This window comes from Saccostrea cucullata, unplaced genomic scaffold (assembly GCF_032062105.1).
Source record: "Saccostrea cucullata isolate Sc308-1 unplaced genomic scaffold, CSIRO_AGI_Scuc_v1 ctg3017, whole genome shotgun sequence".
Classification (NCBI taxonomy): Eukaryota; Metazoa; Mollusca; class Bivalvia; order Ostreida; family Ostreidae; genus Saccostrea; species Saccostrea cuccullata.
The window spans coordinates 49,079-69,030 of record NW_026928612.1 but is presented as its reverse complement, the minus strand read 5'-3'; the positions used below and the strand labels follow the sequence as shown (position 1 = coordinate 69,030).

Here is a 19,952-nt window from a genome sequence, read left to right as displayed (position 1 = left end):
CATCTCTAAGAGCGATTTTTAGTCAATTTTATATATAGTTAGCAAAAACTAGCTGCGGTGAGCCTGATGAGCATTGGAAGACATAAATATTATTTTTTTTAAAGTGCGTTAAGTGTCTCCATGGTAAAATATATTGATGTAGAATCTTAACTCACTTTGAAAAAATATTTCAAAGTGCGTTGAGTTGGTCCCAAATTTAACGCACTTTGAAAAAATTTTTCAAAGTGCGTAATTTTTTCAAAGTGCGTTGCCACAAAGGTCTTTTCTTCCAAAATTATGAATTACATGAACCCTGAATCAGAGGTTCCGATGCCAGGGTTGGGCCCTATTGATTGTATTGATTGTATAGTGCAAATGCAATATGGTTTGAAAATCTTCTCTGCTCCTGGGTATTTAGCAGTTACATGTATACTAAGTGTATACTAAGTGCATACTTTTTGATGACCAAATGTCTCTCTTCAGTTTTTATCAGCCTGTAATATGTATTGTGAAGCAATGCATGTTAAAAACTTTAAATCAAATATCTAATGGCTCAAATTTATCTTCATTTCTTTTAAAATTGACATAAACAGTATTCTGTCTCAATATGCACTTTATATACAACATCTAGAATGAGTATAACTTCCTCTAGAGATGACAGCGTAATGAAACATGACGTAACGGCACTGCAAACGCGAGCCTTTGCAGGAAATCATAATGCGTATTTGTCATTTATAATTTCTCATTTGCAAAAACATAAGAAAATCTTAATAGATTATGATAGTAATATGAATAAGAACTAAGCATATGATAAATTATTCATGCATCATCCTAGGGTTAATAGCAGGTGTGACCAGTCAACAGGGATACATAGGCTCCTTCTAAACACCTTATCCCACTTCTTGAATTTCCTCGAGTTTGTGTTTATAACTGGTTTTCGTTGTATTGTTTGAAACATATGGAGATAACAAACTGTATTCAAGATCAAAAGTCCATAAAACAATATACAAAATAGGAGCAGAGCAAACACGGGCCTACAAAACATCGGAGGTGGGATCAGGCGTCATTAAGGAGTGAGCATCCCCTGCCGACCAGTCACACCCGCAGTGTAGATTTTTTTTTGATTGATCACTATTCGAATATCTCAAGTTTTTCGAATATCAAAAATTTAAATATTAGGAATTCTGCACTCATCCGTATTATTCACTGTTATTGAAAATGGAATAAAGTAATCAGATGATAAAGTGTTTTTATTCTATTACTTGCGTTGTTAAACATGAGTTGCTATGTACTTGAATATACACGACTGACTGGTTAAGTCAAAAATTATGAATAACATTAAATGAATCATAGATGTGGAGTGTTTATATAATCATTTATCACAGAATATAAAAAAATAACTGTTAAAGTTATACACAGGGAAGTTTAAATACTATAGATGTACTTTGGGTACAAGAAGGAGAAATATTTTGTGATAAAGTGATTCAGAGGCCAGTCGTGGTTCAGAAACACTTAGATCAGGAAGACAAGTGATAAACATAAGTGGTCACTTAATCCTTGTATATAGAGGCAGGCTGAATCTGGCCGACAATATATGCGCTGTTAAATTCAGGTAGTTATTTTACAATACAATTTTGCATATTACTCGGTGTTTTATGAAATACTTTCGCAACAAGATATTGATTTGTTTGCTTTTGTAATTAATTTCAACTTTTGTGCATTCATTTTTAAACGTAAACATTTTACAATGCAAAATCATGTATAACTATGTTATATTGCGATAACAAAGAGTATGGCATGAAGGAATGGGGACAGTCATGCTTTTACCAGTTGTGTAATTTACCAGTACGTGCTAGGCATTTCTTTAATCATTTTAAGGTCATTCTTTTTTTCTACATGATGCCTTTTGAATTAATTACTCTTTAATTGCTACATTGTATGTCGGCAATAATTTACAAACATTAATAATTATATTTTTATTAGACAAGACCTTGTTTAATCATGGACCCCAGTACCAGTGCCCAGGACGTGCTGAGATGTGACCTCTGTAAAATAGGTGTGGTAGCGATGCACTGTGACACATGTCTGGTTAATCTGTGTAAGGTCTGTGTTGGAGAACACATGATTTCTGATGAATCAAAAAATCATGAAATTGTCCCTTTCAAGCTTAGAAAATCTACCCCCATTTATCCTGGATGTACATTTCATGTCAAAGAACGATGTGAAATGTACTGTAATCAATGTGACATTCCTGTGTGTGCCACCTGTCTTACTTCAGATCACCATCTGGGTCATAAATTATTAAAAATTTTAAGAGTTCTAGAGAAGAAAAAAGAAGACATCAACAAAGATCAAACTGAGATGAATGATACAATTTACCCAACCTACCAGGACATTGTCTCTGATGTACAAAACAGAATGAGTCAGTTAGAAAAGGAATATGAAGACCTTTCATCAGCCATATCAAAACATGGAGAGGACTGGCACAGAGAAATTGACAAACTTGTCAAGAAACTTAACGCTGAAGTTGATGAGATGAAAAACACACAGATGCAAACTCTACAGAAACACCTGGATGAAATAATTAAGAACATTTCTGAAATCAAGAATGAAATTAATTCAATTGATGCTGCTGTCAACTCTAATGACATTTCAAAAGTATTCAATGTGAAATCAGATATAAAAAGACATAGAAATCTTCCAGAAAAAATACTCATATCTTTACCAAAATTTACTCCAGGAAGGATTCAAGGAAACGAATTCTCTAAATTCTTTGGAGCTTTGTCATCAAGTTCCCTCACTTCAAAAAAGCTAGGCTACAGCCTGAAGACAACAGAAAACTCACCAGAAGCTGGATCCTCTCCTCCAATGAAACAACTACTTGATGAACCAGAGACTGTCACCACCATTGAAACTGAGTATACAAACATTCGCAATGTGGCCTGTCTGAGTAATGAAGAGATTTGGACAATTGGACAATATAACAACACTATGAAACTCTACAACATAAGTCAGGGATCACTACTCAAGTCAATCACAACCAAGTCAGGAGACACACCAGCTGACATAGCAGTGACAAAAACTGGATATCTAGTTTATACTGATTGGCGGTGCAGAACTGTGAATATTGTGAAGAATGAGAAGATAGAAGAGGTTATCAGATTAACGAAATGTAATCGTCATGTTGTCTGCATCGCAACCTCTGGAGATTTTCTGGTTATAATGGATAGTGATGACATAAATCCATCAAAGATTGTCCGTTACTCTGGTTCCACAGAAAGACAAACCATTCAGTTTGATGATAAAGGCCAACCTCTATATCCATCCGGTCCTTCTACGAGACATATTACTGAGAGCAGAAACCTGGATATCTGTGTATCGGACTGTGAGGCTGGAACAGTAGTGGTGGTAAATCGGGCTGGAAGACTGAGATTCAGGTACAAAGGACATACTCCTGCTCCAAAGAACAAACCATTCAGTCCACTTGGAATCACCACAGACAGTCAGAGTCACATCCTTACAGCTGATAAATGCAATGACTGTGTCCACATCATAGACCAAGATGGACAGTTCCTCTGTTACATCAATTTTGGTCTGAGAAATCCATGGGGACTGTGTACAGATACAAATGACTATCTCTATGTTTCTCTATATGATGAAGGACAAGTGAAGAAAATCAGATATCTGCAGTAAAAGCAAACTAGAGAAATCTTTGAAAATATGAAAATAACTTGGAAATAATTGATAATACATATATCTACTTCTTATAAAATTTCACCGGTTTATGAATGAACTGTGAATTTAAAAGTAAATTATATCATAGAAATGCATTTAAATTGGTTGATATTGAATACCCTCTCAGTGACTAGATTTATGGTTTATAATGTGTGAACTCTTGAGTTACGGATTTTGTCTCTAGCAAAGTAGCTAGTTAATGAACAGCTTGCTAGACTGCTTAGCTTTCTAGGCAAGTCAAACCAGAAGTCTCTGTCGAGACTGTAGCTCTACTGGTGTGTACTTATAAAAAAGGAAAAGTAGTAGTTGGGACTGAAAACTTTATAAAAGCAATAAACAGAATAATGAGCCCTGATTAAGTCTCTTTTTGTGGCAAGAGTGCAATTAGACTAAAATTGTAGGAGAAGCTTTCAATGAAACTTTTCAATTTTAGTTACCATGGCAACATCAATCATAAACTCAAAAACACAAAATTGATAATTATGTATCAATCAGTGTAGTCTACTTATATTATATTATAATCTGACTATAAAGGTATATGGAGAGCATTTTGAAAGTATTTTACAGAAATTTCTAGTTTTAGTAACCACAGCAACATCGTTTATGGAAATCAAAAATCGATATACAGAATTATGTATCCTAGTGTAGTTTACTCAAATGGTAGGAGGAATAGCATTATAAAGTTATTTCAAAGAAATTTCTATTTTTTTGTAACCACGGCAACACCGATTATCGAAATCGAAAACCAATACACAAAATTATGTAGATTGTGTAGTCTACTCGTGTGCCAAGTTATATTGACTAAAACTGTAGGAAGAGTAGCATTTTAAAAGTATTTCACAGAAATACACACATATTTTTAGTAACCAGAAATAAACACATATTTTAGTAACCACGGCAACATCATTCATCAAAATCAAAAACCGATATATAGAATTATGTATCTTAGTGTAGTCTACTTGTGTGCCAAGTTATATTGAAATCAGATCAAAACTGTAGGAGGAGAACCATTTTGAAAAATTGTTTACAGACAGACAGACGGACAGACAGAGGGACGAACGATGAACGCATTAATAACGCAAAAGCTCTTCTGGTCTCTGACCAGTCGAGCTAAAACCTGCTTTTGATGCCGATGCCCTACACGACACGGTATTTGGGAATGAAAGTGAGATACGAGGGGTGATCAAAAAGTTCGCAAACTATCTCTATATCTACAAAACCACGATTCAGATTAAAATGAAATTCTGTACACACATAGCCATACACAAGGTCTATAAATAGCATATGCTGAATAAAGTTTTTCTCCTTGTTTGTGACGTCACAATGTGAAAATGACGTCACTATTTAGGTCACTTGTGACGAAAAATGGTTGTCTCAGTCGAACTCGTTCACCAAACGACTGTACAATTTATTGTAATATCTTAGAAATCCCTCTACAGTATCATATAATAATTTGTACACAGTTTATTGAGATAAATGAGTTCCTATAAATTCAATTAATAATTGGATTAATCGTTTTAGTGAAGGAAGGCTGATGTTTAAAATGATACTTGTCATCTTGCCCAGTGAAAGCAAGTTTGAAAAGATATGTATTTTTAATTAAGCAATTTGCTATCAAAGACCTCCAATTAGTACTTTGAAAAATAGTTGAATATTTGAACAATGATATAAGTATTAAATACCTAAGATATCGTTTACTTTAGATTTTAAACATACTATATAATAAAAAGGATGCACCCATTCTCTATCCACCTTGAATAAAGGTATCTCCTGAGACAGAAGATTTGTGTTTTAATGGTCGCCATGCTTATTTTTGGAAAGGATGTTATTATCCACCCATTCTGTTGCCGAGATATGACCATTTCTGACAAATTAACTGTTCTTGTCATAAAAATTAACTCACATGGAAAGAAATATAAAACTCGGAAAAATCTTTTAACTTTTGTGACAGAACGCTACGGAGGGGGTCACGTGACCGCCAATATCACGTGATTCGCGCATGCGCAGAACGGTGTTTGATGTGCATTAAAGTCGGGGAGGATTAATTTAAAATATAATCTTAAATAACATTAAAACCAAATATTGTTTCTTGTTTGGAAGTTATTCAATTAGTTTGCGAACTTTTTGATCACCCCTCGTATAGTTATTCGCACATTAGTTTTATTAGAGGGTCGTTACAAATAAACGTTGTAATGAAATTAATTATTACTTATATAGCACATTTTTACTTTTTCATCGTTTAACAATTTCATAGGATACACAGACGTAGTAGTGGTCAGGGAAAAATGTGGACTTTTTGAAAATTTTCGGCAACCCCCGTAACCCCCGTCGGATCCGCCACCGGTGTGTTCCGCTCTACAATTACAAAAAGTAGTCTAGGTCACCTACACATTTGTCGCATCGATTGTCTCACACCAGAGTTTGAGTGGGGGGTCGAACGACTTGCGTGACCTAGGCTATTACAAAAAGGAAAACCCAGGTTAACATTATCAGACATATAGCACGCTTATCAATTCACCGGTGAAAAAATAGTTCATGACTTTTAAACTTCTGGAGAAAAATAAAATATCTTTTAAAATTCTAATCTAAATCTTAAAAAAGGAAAGATTAAATATATGCTAATTGAAAAAAATCATTGTAGTTAAATAGTATTGTTAAATTGTGCGGCGTGATACAGACCTAAATACCATAAGCATTAGTTTGCTCTATTTATAAAATTTGCTTTACAAAGGGAAAGATTTATCTTTTTGTTGGTAAGCATTTAAAAAATATCTCATATTTGAATAGTTTCTCATCAATATTATCGATGCAGATAATCATTTTTTTTTTTTGAAATTGAGACAAGTATATATGAAATCGATAATTAATCAGATAAACTGCGCATTTTAAATTACGATTGAAAAAGATAAAGTGTGACAAGGGATCTTCTGTTTATATTAATCAATACACAGTTTAAAATTTGATTCACCCGAGTATGTAAATTCAAAATATTTTCAAGGCATCCCTTTTTTCGAAATACGCAGTGATTTTGATTCAAAGTATTGGAATATTAACATTTTAAATTTGAAAAATATTGATTTATTTTCTATAGGCCTGCATATGAAAGGGCGTATTATTATGGAATTATTTTTCTGACCGCCCGTCTGTCTGGTTGCTCGCGAGAGCCTCGTAACCTCGTAACCGAAAATATTTTTCGCCGCAAATCGGTCCTTGTAGTTGCTGTCTCGGACTTTCAATTAACAACAGATAAAAAGGCTTGATCGCGAAAATTAATCGCCCTGAACTAATTTACCCTAGGTAAATCGCGAAATGAAACGTCGCGAATAAAAGTGTAATGATTTCGGGTTTCTAAGGTTTGACCATGCGGAGTTCTTAATTAGTCTCTGTTCACGTCACGTGACTTTAATTGTGTATAAATACCGAGACTCTGCAGTGATCAGAGGGTAGTTCGTCGGATGCAGCCAAGGTTAGAAGACGAGTGTCGTGAATAATGTATTCGCGTGTTATATTCCTCGCCTGTTTTACAGTTAGAGAGTGAATTTGGAAGGCCAACCCAGTTAGGGCCTGCCACAAACTTGGTTGACCTCCAACATAGAGTCTAGCCTTAGTTTGTTGTGTTTCGTCTGCATTGGCTGACCAGTCCGTCCAGGCTGCTATACTTATTGTCCGTCCTGAAAGGTACTTGGACACAGATTTGAAGTTAATATTTTCTCATTTTTTCTGTATAATATCACGAATTATATATTTTAATAGCATTTCACACAAAAATTAATTAAAAATCTTATTTTATTTAAAAGTTATTAAAACTTTAAATATTTTGGCGGATTTGATAGACACATCCTTGCACTTTCACAAATTTTAACTTTGTTCTTAATCCTTAGAAAAAGTGGCAATTTTGATGTGTTTTGATGAGAAATATTAAAACTTTTATCAAGAAAAATAATTCTATTCAGAGTAGAAATGTTAGAAAGCAAAACACCTTCACAAGTATCGTCATTCCGAACTAAGAGATGCGTACAGAGTTTAGCAAATCGAGCACACTCGTGTTATGTACACAGGTTTTGTAAACAGGGCTCGAGTTCTGTTATTGTTTATATTTAGAATTCACCGGGTGCGTTCAATCGTCACAGTCTGCTTACCACAACTGCACGGACTGACAATATATTGTGTGTTTGTTTTGCTTTCGACCATGTCTACTCTGAATTTTCTGGATTATAGTATTAATATTTTTCATTTATACAAAACGAGACTGCCACTTTTTCAAAGGATTAAGAATAAAATTAAATTTGTGAGAGTGCAAGGATATGTCTATCAAACCCGCCGAAAAATTTGAAATTTCAATATCTTTTAAACGAAATAAGATTTTTAATTAATTTTTGTGTGAAATGCTATTAAAATATATAAGTCGTAATATTATAGAGAAAATAATAACTTCAAATCTGTGTCCAAGTACCTTGAATAAGGCATCTTACAATGAGTGTAGTGGTTGAAGGGCTATCACATATACTGTCCTTCCTGAATAAGGCATCCTACAGTATATGCGGGAGTCCGAGGGCGACTGGGCATCCTATATTAATGTTAGATCAGGACTCCCCATTTGATTTTGTTGCTTGTCTCCGATTGTTATAGTGATTTACTGTTGATTTTAATTTACCTAGATAAGGTTAGGACATATTTGTATATTTCGGCAGTCCAATAAGATCTTACCAGTTATTTCGAATCATTTAATCTTGAACACCCTAAACCCTGGAAATGACCAGGTACGATCCCAGTGATTAATTGTAAATACGTTACAAAAGTTGGTTTACAGTACTATGAAATAGGAATTATCAAATTTCTTTAAACCTTACTAATTGTTAGTCATTTATTTATACATTAAATTAATTGACGACATATTTTTCCGTATTTCCCCGATCATGAAAAGAGCACACCGGTCGGCAGGGGATGCTTAGTACTCCTTCATGGCACTTGACCCCATCTCCGATGTTTTGGAGATCCGTGTTTGCTCTGCTTCTATTTTGTATTGTTTTATCATAGGCGTCGGTACCGGGTTGGGGGGGGGGGGCTAGGGGGTCTTAGCCCCCCCCCCCCCACTTTTTTCAAATATATATATATAATATATAGGCATTGATAATTGGAATTTACCTTTTTTGTTGGTTTAGCCCACCCCCCCCCCTTTCAATTTATGTTTATGAACCTTTGATCTTGAATATTGTTCGTTATCTCCATATGTTTCATTATAGAAATTCATTTGAAACTGTGTCCATGTTCCTTGATAACAATAGCAATGGCTAGTAGAATGGATTTGGAAGCATCCTTTTGTGGCAATTACACATATTGCTTATTGCAAAAATCACCATTTTAAGCGTTGTCATGTTGTATATGCATTGCATGGAGTGTTAAATATCAGTTGGTGAACATGGCGGCCAGATATCAAAGCTCTAAAAACACGGATGTTTAAATGGTCATCCTTGCTCTACTTAAATAATCAAAGTTGAAAGTGAATTGGGTTTTTGTAAGGGCCGGTACACACGGTAAGGCTTGCCTTATAAGTCATGGAACGTAAGTTCTAGCCTTACCGTGTGTACACCCTTAATACACGTTTTTTTTTGGAGCCTTGCAAGTCTGACTTAGGGCCGGTACACACGGTAAGGCTTGCCTTATAAGTTTAAAACATACGTTTTGCAGGACGTACGGCTCCTATGACCACACGCTAAGGCAAGGCTTACAAAATTATAAAAACATTTACATAGATTCCATGTGTTTTTGAGCCATAAACAGTGCCCATTATTAAACGGAATAATGTATTACAAGCTAGGACTTTGAAATAGTTTTTCCGACCGGTGCATAATTCACACTTCTGAACAAAGAAGAGAGGGTTAACTGAAGTATTTGCCGATATCTTCATTATCTTATTCGAATATACTTTGTGTTTTCTTCAATATACCAACGTGTATGGTTTTATAAGAATGGATTGAACTTTGGGTGAATGGTTTTCATTGGTTAAGAAATAAATATCAGCTTAGTCTTGAATAAAGAATAGAGCAGTGTTCTATTCCTAAGTCAGACTTGCAAGGCTCGAAAAAACGTGTATTAAGGGTTTACACACGGTAAGGCTAGAACTTACGTTCCATGACTTATAAGCAAGCCTTACCGTGTGTACCGGCCCTTAGGAATAGAATATGATTAAAGATAATTAGAAAAGATATGTATATTATAAATATATATATATATATATATATATATATATGTGTGTGTGCGTGTGCGTGTGCGTGTGCATACATACAGCTGTGGTGGCAGAATCAATAAGTAGAATTCTTTCTGTTTAAGTGCTCTCTATGGGAATGCTCTGGAGCTATGATAGAAATATGCATTCCATGAATTGCCAGACCACAGTTTAGCTCTTGATGACTTTCTTCAACCTTTCTCAGTTTCTCGGAACTTATGTTGCAAAATTGTAGATAATTATTATTTCAATTACAGAAAAAACGTTAATAAACTTCTGTTATTCATATTTACGATGGAAGAACTATTCAAAAGCTTCGATTGAATCAAAATTACATTATTGTCGTCCTGTACAAAAATGATTTCTTATATAAAACTGTATTTTTGATTGTATGTATAGATGACTTTCTTCTGCTTTATTTTAGTCTAATTGATCATAAAGGGTTAAGTTACATATAAACAATTTATCATAATGACACATTTTAGCAGCAAAATAACATTTTCACAAATGCAACTCATATTGCTTGAAAGTGAAATTTTGAATTCGTTAGTAGTTTTGTTGAAGTATTTTCCCTTCTAGTTATTTCCCTCGGCTACTATATATATTGTAGATTTCCCAAAACCAGAAAGTTTTCCAGTTATCCTATATTTTGCCGAAGACGCCAACCAGCATAGGGCAATAACACCTTTTTAAGAGGCCCCAAGTAAACTTCGCTTTTTCATGGATAAACAAAATTACAGGATATATATGATTTTTTTTCTGTATTCAAAAGAAGTAAATTTCATCTTCGCCTTCATGCATAAAAATCATTGGTTTATGATGTTATCATATACAGTATAGCTTTTCAAATACTCATGAACCTTTATTATTTTTTCTACAGTTGAACAATTATGCCCAAGGACGGAAAATAAAATGGGAAAAGACAAGGAATTAATGCTGAAAATGAAGAAAAGGAAGAAAATAAATAAAGATGGCTTTATTGGATCTACAGCAAATTCAGAGACCAATGAAGGAAGTGTTAATGTTCCAGGAAAAGTTTGGAAGGTCTCTCTCTCTCTCTCTCTCTCTCTCTCTCTCTCTCTCTCTCTCTCTCTCTCTTAGAGATTAATATTTCTATTACATGTATCTAGATCTGATTTCAGTGTTTGATAACTAACTATGTAGAATGAGAAAAGATTGAGATTAAAAGATTAGAAAGGCAGAAATATCAATAGGACGACCAATTTTCTATATATAAAACAAAGACTTATTAAGTATACGAGGGTTGTTCAGAAATTATTGAAACATTTACTTTTACTCCATAAAGGACAGATATAAATTCAGGATTTGTCAACAGTTTACAAAGAACGAATAAAATAACTTTACAAAATTTCTAGTTTATGGGATAATTAGATAAGTTCCGATGAAATAATAAACTTGCATGTTTTTAGACCTGGAGCAGCATTGCTACGTCATTTTAAAGTCACGTCAGTCGGAGACGTTTTCGCATGTGAAACGATGGGGAAGAGTTTACTCTCCTTTCTTTGTTATCATATATACCATACAAAAATCAAACTGTCTATTTTCTTAAACGATTCTTTAGAAAAAAATACGTGCTGTTGCTAAACTTGTGTAGTTATTCTATGTGTTACATTGTAAATATATATTTATACAGGATAGATTATTTCACTGCCCATTTATGCAACTCGGGTCAACATGCATTCTAAATTCCGTAGCGGTCGTAAAAATTGATCAAAATCCATTTTGTCGTCGTACTTAATATTTTTTTGATAAAATGTATTAGTGCCACTTGGATATTATACTTTTTTATTTCTACACCTTTATAAGTAAATCTTACACTTTAATCTGTAAAATTTACTCACAAGTTTATTTTGTCAAATTTACACATAAATCTGTAAAAACACATAAATCTGTAAAATTAACACCATAATCTGTAAAATTTACACTTTAAATTTTACACTGTAATATGGCAAGCCCTTTTACTATTTATTTGTGAAATAAAAATTTTCTTTCAATAAGAGAGATGTCTCTATAGCATAGAGAGATATCTCTTTAGCTTATAGAGATATATCTTTGATTAAAATAGATATCTTTATACCTTAGAGAGATATCTCTTTCAACAAAAGAGATATTTCTTTATGCGAGAGAGATATCTCTTAAACAAGATTAAAAGACATATCTTTCTTTGTTAGAGAGATATCTCTTTAAAATTTCAAAAAGAGATATTCTGATAAGCTAAAGAATTATCTCTCTTAATGAGAGAGATATCTCTTTTTCAGTAATCCTTAAAATAGAATAATTAATTCTCCACTTTAAAATGAAAACGAAACAGGAAGTAAAGTCTCTGGAATAGTTTCGATGTGAAAAGAAAAAAGACATAGCATGGCAAATTCATTGATAAAAATGATAAAAGTTTAATATTCAGGAAAACGAAAGTAGGCATATATATATAATCTCAAAAGCATGGATCGGTTTTTTTCTCAACTTAGGAAATAATCAACTACATGTATTTCTCATTCGAAATCTAGACAAAACTGAATAACTTCTGATGTTTAGTAAAGCTTAAATGTAGAATATCATGAATGAGTCGAATTTAAAAGTACTTTAATGTACTTCAGTTAATTAACAAAAAGGCCTACTTCCGGTAAAGAAAAAAGTCATTTTAAATGGAATTTAAATAAAAAGAAAATGAAGAGAGTTATCTCTTTGCAGATATATTTCCTTTTGACACTTTTGAAAGATATATCTTTAACTTTAAAAGCTATCTCTTAAGATAAAGTAAGAGAGATATGGCTTTTACTTTCAGATATATCTCTTTAACTTTGAAAGATATCTCCAAAAGTAAAGTAAAAAGATATTTCTTTAACGTTTAGAGATACCTCTTTTTACGAAAAAGTTATCTCTTAAGAAGAAAACAGTATTTTTTCAAGTGGAAGAACATCTCTCAAACAAAAAGAGATATCTAACTAAATATAAGAGATATCTCTTTCTCAAAGAGATATCTCTGAAAAATGAGAGATGTCTTTAACATGGGATATATCTCTATTTTTCAAGAGATATCTCTTTAATTTATCTCTGTAATTTTAAGATGAAATTTATTTTCCAAATCAATAGCAAAAAGGTTTGTAATACTTTAATCTGTACATTTTAGTGCCAGTTGGACTCTTTACTGTTTTTTTCTTCACCTCAATATGAAAATCTTTACACTTTAGTCTGTAAAAATTAACACTTAAATTCGAAAAATTTACACCTTATTAATATGTAAAATTTACACTTTAATCTGTAAAATTTCCACTTAAATCTGTAAAATTTACTCTTTAATCTGTATAATATACACTTTAATTTATTAATGCTACACTTTAAGGTAGGATCGATTCTGCTCACACATTTATTTCTTGTATTTAAAAAAATAAGTGACATTTCTACAGAATCAAGAAGACAATATAACTAAACAATGCATACACTATCATTTGGATCTTTGGTGATTGAGTATCTATCATAAATAAAGTAATCTTCTGGTTGGTCAATGACGTCAGGAAATGCGACCAAGAAGAAGGTACAGTTTGGGCTTTATCGCGCCCTAAAAGATTTATTGTTTTTAAAAAGTTTTGAGCAGATGAATATAATAGATCATTAAAGAATATGGCATGAAAGATGACTGTTCTGGAAATATGACGTCATTAATTTGGTACCTTTCTAAGTTTAAAGCCATATATGGCGTACCTCATCAAAAAATATAATTGAAAAAATACAAAATTAAGTAAAGAAATATGGTTAATACATTTAAATCAAAACTTTTTATACAAATGGCGAAGGTTAAAGTTGACAGACAGATAAATAAACAGACAGAAAGCTAAACAGACAGGATAAAACAATATACACCTCGGATCTATCGATCCCGGCGCATAGAAAAGGAAATATACAAGTTAGTGAAGTTACAATTAGTATTTAGGATGTCATGTGAGAAAACAATTTGTGTATTCTCACTACATGGAATTCCTATGAATCAGAAATTAAATCATGAAATTCAATTTCTTATATCACTGCCATATTATAGAAAAATACAGGGCTTAATTTGTATTGAAACTGGACCTTTTTTCCACATATTCTGCAAGAAAGTATACAAAACAGTCAATTTTCAAAGCTATTTTTTGATATTTAATACAGAGCGCAATCTCTGATCTAAAATATTTTAGTATGCAGCTAGTAAATGATAGAACTGTTTCTGAGGATTAAAAGACATGTTTTATTTTTTAGATCATAGAGTACGCTCGTATTATTTTTCTTGACTGAAAGTACTCAAAAATACCTGTTTACCTCGAAAATCGAGAACATTGCAATTTCATACAGCCAGTTCTTCATGACCCGGACTTTTTTGAGAATTTTTATGCCCCCGGATTTATTCGGGGTGCATATTGTTTTTGTCAAGTCTGTCTGTTTATCTGTTTGTCTGTCTGTTGTCAACTTTAACCTTCGACATAACTTTTGAACCGTGAGAGATAGAGACTTCATATTTGGTACTCTACTAATTTAGCAGTTTCAACTGATGCCAAGGCCAATGACCTTGTGACCTTGACTGTGACCTTTATGCTAAAAACAGCTTTTAAAAAATAGCCATAACTTCTGAACCACAAGAGATAGAGACTTTATATTTGGTAGGCATACTCCACTAATTAAGTGTTTTCAAATGACTCCAAGGACAATGATCATGTGACCTTGACTGTGACCTATTTGCTAAAATTGTTTTTTATTTTAAATAGGGAATGAAAGCACCAAGTCTGTATTTTATTTTAATGCTTAATATAAAACATCAAGTTTTAATCAATCTATTGGTATATCTACAGGGCCATTTAAGTGTAAAATTTACAGATTAAAGTGTAAAATTTACCAAGTGGTATTAATTCCCTTCCGTATTTCAATGATCCTCAAAATAAAATTGAAAAATCCAAATAAAATTGAAAAATTATATACATAAATTGAATCATTTTTGCTCTTATTATGGGTCCACCGGGGGTTGCATGTTGATGTTACATTTTTCAATATCTGATTTCGTGCCTGCGCCGTGTACTCCTACCATTGACACTTTTATATATCATTGCAGAGAAAAAAAAATAATATTTGTAAATATCTTGCTTTTATGAGTTCTTAATGTATGTCAAACGTATATGCAACTTTTCACCAAAAGATGTTCATTAGAAAGAAAAATATACTCAGTGTCTCGATTATTTCCGAACAACCCTCGTATGTTAAAAATAAACTTATTTTAAATTTTCTAGTTATGACTTAGGATCTTTTTCATGATTTATCCCCAGGCTTTTGAAAAAGAGATAGAAAGACTAAAGAATGAACAAAAGATTACAAACGCAAGATTAAAAACAATACTACACAACCAAAACAAATTCGGGAGAGAAATTTCAAGATTGGAAAGTTCCCTAAGAAGCTGTAATAACGTTCCTCGTACCATTTCTCGGCTACAACCTACACTGCCCGGTAAGTTATTCATTTACTGTTTAAGGTTGGATGCTGCTATCAAAAGGTTCGAGAATTTTTTTATCGTATATTTTTAGAATCTACACACATAGTTGAAGAAAAAAAATTTGGCTTCAAAAATAGTTTCAAATTACTTCGCTTAGTCATTTGACCTTTCTGCACTAAAAAAAAATGTTATTTTTAGCGTTAAAAATTTAGAAAGCTATAAAATTATTTGAAAACTGCATGTTAAAATAGGATTATTCTAAACCTTACTGAATGCTTCGAAATGAAAAACTAGATGATTTACAAATGTATTTTGTTTGAGGAATGGAGGTTGAATTACTTTAACACATTCTGGTATTAAATGCTTTTATTAATATTCATCCAACCACATTTGTGGGGTTGGCAATTGGAAATTTAAGGTTCCATACTTTAGAAAGTGATTTTTACATATTTTAAAGAGTGTTTAGAAAGTTCATTCCATTTTAAAGAGGAAATACATTGAGAAGATATTTGTTATTTGAGATAATGTATGTTAAAACAGTACATTCTTGCTACTAATAAGGTTTTAAGTGTCTTTTGTTGAAGAAATAAAGGGAGGGTAGGTATTTAATCAGATAATGTATTTGCAGCAAAAATCAAGGATGTAATATATTTTAGACGTTCTCATTATATTAAGCACGCAGTTCAATATATTTTTTAAAATACTATTTAAAATGTATCAAGCCAGTGTAGAATTTTAAAATGACAAACTACAGTAAAACTCGGTTAGTACGAACACGGATATTTCGAATTCACGGATATAGCGAAGTTATCTTGGATCCCCAGTTATATAAATTTAACAGATTCCCACACGGATATAACAAATTACGGATATAACGAAATAATTTCATAGGTCCCAGTGACTTCGTTATAACCGAGTTTTACTGTATTCACTTGAATAGTACAGAATCCTATATTTTCTCACCAAGTTGACAAATCGCAAGTCTACGAATTACACGAGAGCATCGGGAAAACTTGCATTTACATTTTACCCTTGTCACGTTGGATAATTACAATTAACAAATTGTGATAGAACAATTGACAAATTATGATTTACAATTTCAGGTTTACAAGTGTACATTTTAAGAATTAAAGAGTTGGAATTTTGAACCCTTTGGATTTCCATATCATTGTATGATTTTAAAGATATTTATTCAAACTCATTTTTGGCCAAATTGATTTTATAAGAGAGTTCTACATACAATGAATATGCTTAAATGTTACTAAGAGATGGTACTTCTAATTTTCAAAAAAAAAAAGTTCATTTGAACTTTTTTGATCCAATTTATCATACCTTGATTAAATTTATGTTTATTCATCCACATTTCAGGTGATATCATTTCTAGAGATTTTTTCAGTAGAAAAGAGTTCTACATATAAGAAAACATGTTTTTCATTTCTAACCTGTTTCGCCACACTTGAGATTTTAGTGAATTACTAATTTTAATTGCTTTTGCACAATATCATGCTTTTTTAGTTTGAAGATTTGGATTTGGATTTTGAATAATATATTTGAATATATTAAATATTTTTTTCATACAATGATTTGTGGATGCTCATCCAACTGTATTTGTGGAGTTGCCATTTGGTAAGATTCATTTAAGAAGAAAAGCGGGTCACTAATAAATCAAACCTAAGTTAGATATTTTCATTTCACTCTGCATCTGTTTCCTAACATAATGAAATCAAAAGCACAAGCTGTCCCACTTTGTTGACATTTTAAGGTCATTAATTATTATAACCTGAATCTCATTTCATTGTTTATCGTTTATCGTTTCTTGTTTCTTTTTCCGTGTATTACACATACCCAGAAAAATAACATCTTTTGAATACAGAAAGGACTATGCAAAGTAATTTGATACTATTTTTGTTGTCACAATTTTTTATGAAAATATTCAGGATGTAAAAATATTGTTTTGTTCCAATAATTCATTTGGATATAAAATATTACAGGAAATACTTTGAATAAATTATTTATGTGTTAAACGTAATTAGGTGCATAGTTTATAATGTCACTATTAAAGATGCTTGATCCAATAATCAATTTTAATAAAAATTAATCACGGAAAAATTGATTTATGTGTTAAACGTAATTACAGTGCAAAAAGGTCATATTAATTGCTCTGTTGATTTAAAAGAAGCGCATTGACCCCCATTTTTGCCTTGATTTTTTTTTTTAGCTATGTGTGAAATTCTAAATATATACTATTAAAAAAACCTCTGGATACTTTTTATAATAAGAAACAAAAAATTGCGCTAAATAATTCAGGTTCTTGTTTTATTTTCGTTTATAAATAGTTGTCTATAGTTGAAAGAACATGCAATGAGTATCTATGAACTAAATTGATATGAATTGTTGCTTTATGTTACCACATGCATTGGATACTAGTATAAAAACTTTTTAAAAAGAAAATATGTCTTTTTTCATAGGATCATCAGAAGATGAATGCGTGCACGGGGAAGTATTACGGGAGAACATGAAAATGATGGTTCAAGGAATACGTTTGTCAGATTCTTTACTAATTGATGAATTGATGGAGAAAAATTGTTTTACAGAAACAGATGCACAAGAAATAAATGAGATAAAAACTTGTAATAAAACGAGGCAAATGGTTTTGCTGCTCAGTCGCAAAGATAAAACTGTGTTCCGAAAATTTATTAATATCATATCACAAGAAGAATATTATCCACAGATTTCTAAGATACTTAAAGAATCGTACCGGAATAAACTCCAGAAACCAGAAAAGCGAAGCAAATGTATTCCGTGCTTCATTATAAAGAATGTAGATATTATGCGGATTGCTGATGATCTTTATCAAAGTAACGTCATTGATTTAAAAACTCTTCAAGATGTTATGAGGGGGGATAAACCAGCTTTGGACTCTTTCTGGCAACAGATTTTTAACAAAATGACAAATCCATGTCATGGAAAAATGTACATGTCCAATCTCAAGTTTGCTCTTCTTGAAAATTACAATCACATCGCAAAAAAAATCCAACGCCAAAGTCAGCTGACTTGTTATTGTTCATCTAGTATCCTCTCCTTTCCAAGTAATTGCAGCGATAATACCTCCGAATTTAGTACGACCTCAACAATTGTACCACCACAACCGAGTCATTATGCTTCTAATTGGATTAAACAGTTGCAGGAATTGAACAATGGAAGCCGAGATGATGCTTCTCATTTCTACAGTGATTCTGATGAAGCTATAAACCCAAAACAAGTCTCAAACAAGAATAGAAAACGAAAACGCGTGTCAGAGGAGGAAGAGGAGGATATGAAGAAAAAGAATCAAAGAGAAGACAAAGATGAACGGGAGAAAAAAATAGAGGAAGTAGAGATCAAAGATGAAATAGAAGAAGAGCAAATTGAAAGAGAGGAGGGAGAAGAGGAGGAAGACACAGAAGTGGAGGAAGAGGCAGACGAGGAAGAAGAGGAAAATAATGTAGAAAATGACGAAGAAGAAGAGGGGGAGGAAGATGAAGAGGGAGAAGAAAGAGATTGGTGGGTGGTAGAGGACAAAGAATGTCAGGAACAGGGATATGAGTCAGAGAATGAAGAGGAGGAAGAAGGGGAAGAAGATGAGAAGGAAAGGGCAGATGAAGTACAAGAGGAAGAGGAGGAAAATATGGATGAAAGGGTGGATTTAAGAGGAGGAAGAAAAGGGAGAGGAGGATGAGGATCAAGAAGGAGAGGAAGAAGTTGTGGAAGAGTGGAGAGACAAGGAGGATTATAAAGAAGTGGAGAAGGATGAAGATAAATAGAATGAAGTTGAAGAGGAAAAAACAGAGTCAAAGGAAGAAGAAGAATTTATATAAGATCTTCCACGATTTACAGTTGGATATTATTTTTATCCAACAAAATGTGTGGGTTTTTTTATCCCTAAACATTGGAGAGGGGATACAAACACACAAGGAGTTGGATAAAAATCATATCTACCTACTTATATGGGAAATTCTTTTTATCCAACGTTTTCACATCACTATCAATGTTTACACAGTTTAAATACTGTAAACCAACTTTTATTCTCGTGCGAGAAATTTTCGCAAAGTTCACGAGAGCCTCGTCATCGCGAATATTTCTCGTCGCGAACCGGTCCTTATAGCATATTTTTCTATTAAAAACAGGTGCAAAAAGGATTGATCGTGAAAATTAATCGTAGCGAACTAGTTTATCCTGGTAAATCGCGAAATAAAGTCGTTGCGAATAATAGTTGGTTTACAGTATAGGATTCCACCCGAGTATACCCGATAGACCGGACGTATTCCATCGCGGTCCGGATTTCTTTCTTAAATAGTGTTCATAAAAATTTCCAATTCAACATGTAACTACGTATATAAATATATATAGTGTTTAGTAGTTTAGTAGTAGTGCTACATGTAGTTGTTTTTCGTTTCTCTTTTTCCATTGTTCTTATGACTTCTTAACTTTTTTTCTTTGTCCTGAGGAAGGGACAGGGCGTCGAGAAAATTTGACAATTTTTATTGTTCGTGTCGT

General features: G+C 32.6%; 2 protein-coding genes across 3 annotated transcripts; both read left to right on the top strand.

Annotated features, from left to right (window-relative positions):
• The first annotated feature begins 1,479 nt into the window (after nucleotides 1-1,479).
• Nucleotides 1,480-3,815, top strand: LOC134278160 (tripartite motif-containing protein 55-like). 2 transcript variants are annotated; one of them, XM_062760480.1, is made up of 2 exons: nucleotides 1,480-1,591; nucleotides 1,963-3,815. In XM_062760480.1, the coding sequence occupies exon 2, from the start codon at nucleotides 1,981-1,983 to the stop codon at nucleotides 3,670-3,672; it is 1,692 nt and encodes a 563-aa protein (XP_062616464.1). In that variant the 5' UTR covers nucleotides 1,480-1,591; nucleotides 1,963-1,980; the 3' UTR covers nucleotides 3,673-3,815. The 2 variants fall into 2 exon arrangements, with proteins under 2 accessions (XP_062616464.1, XP_062616463.1); XM_062760479.1 differs by having other exon boundaries at nucleotides 1,483-1,591; nucleotides 1,968-3,814.
• Nucleotides 3,816-6,434: 2,619 nt separating this feature from the next.
• Nucleotides 6,435-19,134, top strand: LOC134278187 (FK506-binding protein 5-like). The gene is made up of 4 exons (XM_062760507.1): nucleotides 6,435-6,467; nucleotides 10,821-10,984; nucleotides 15,253-15,430; nucleotides 17,885-19,134. Exons 2-4 carry the CDS (start codon nucleotides 10,853-10,855, stop codon nucleotides 19,132-19,134), a joined length of 1,560 nt encoding a protein of 519 aa, XP_062616491.1. The 5' UTR covers nucleotides 6,435-6,467; nucleotides 10,821-10,852.
• Nucleotides 19,135-19,952: the final 818 nt, after the last annotated feature.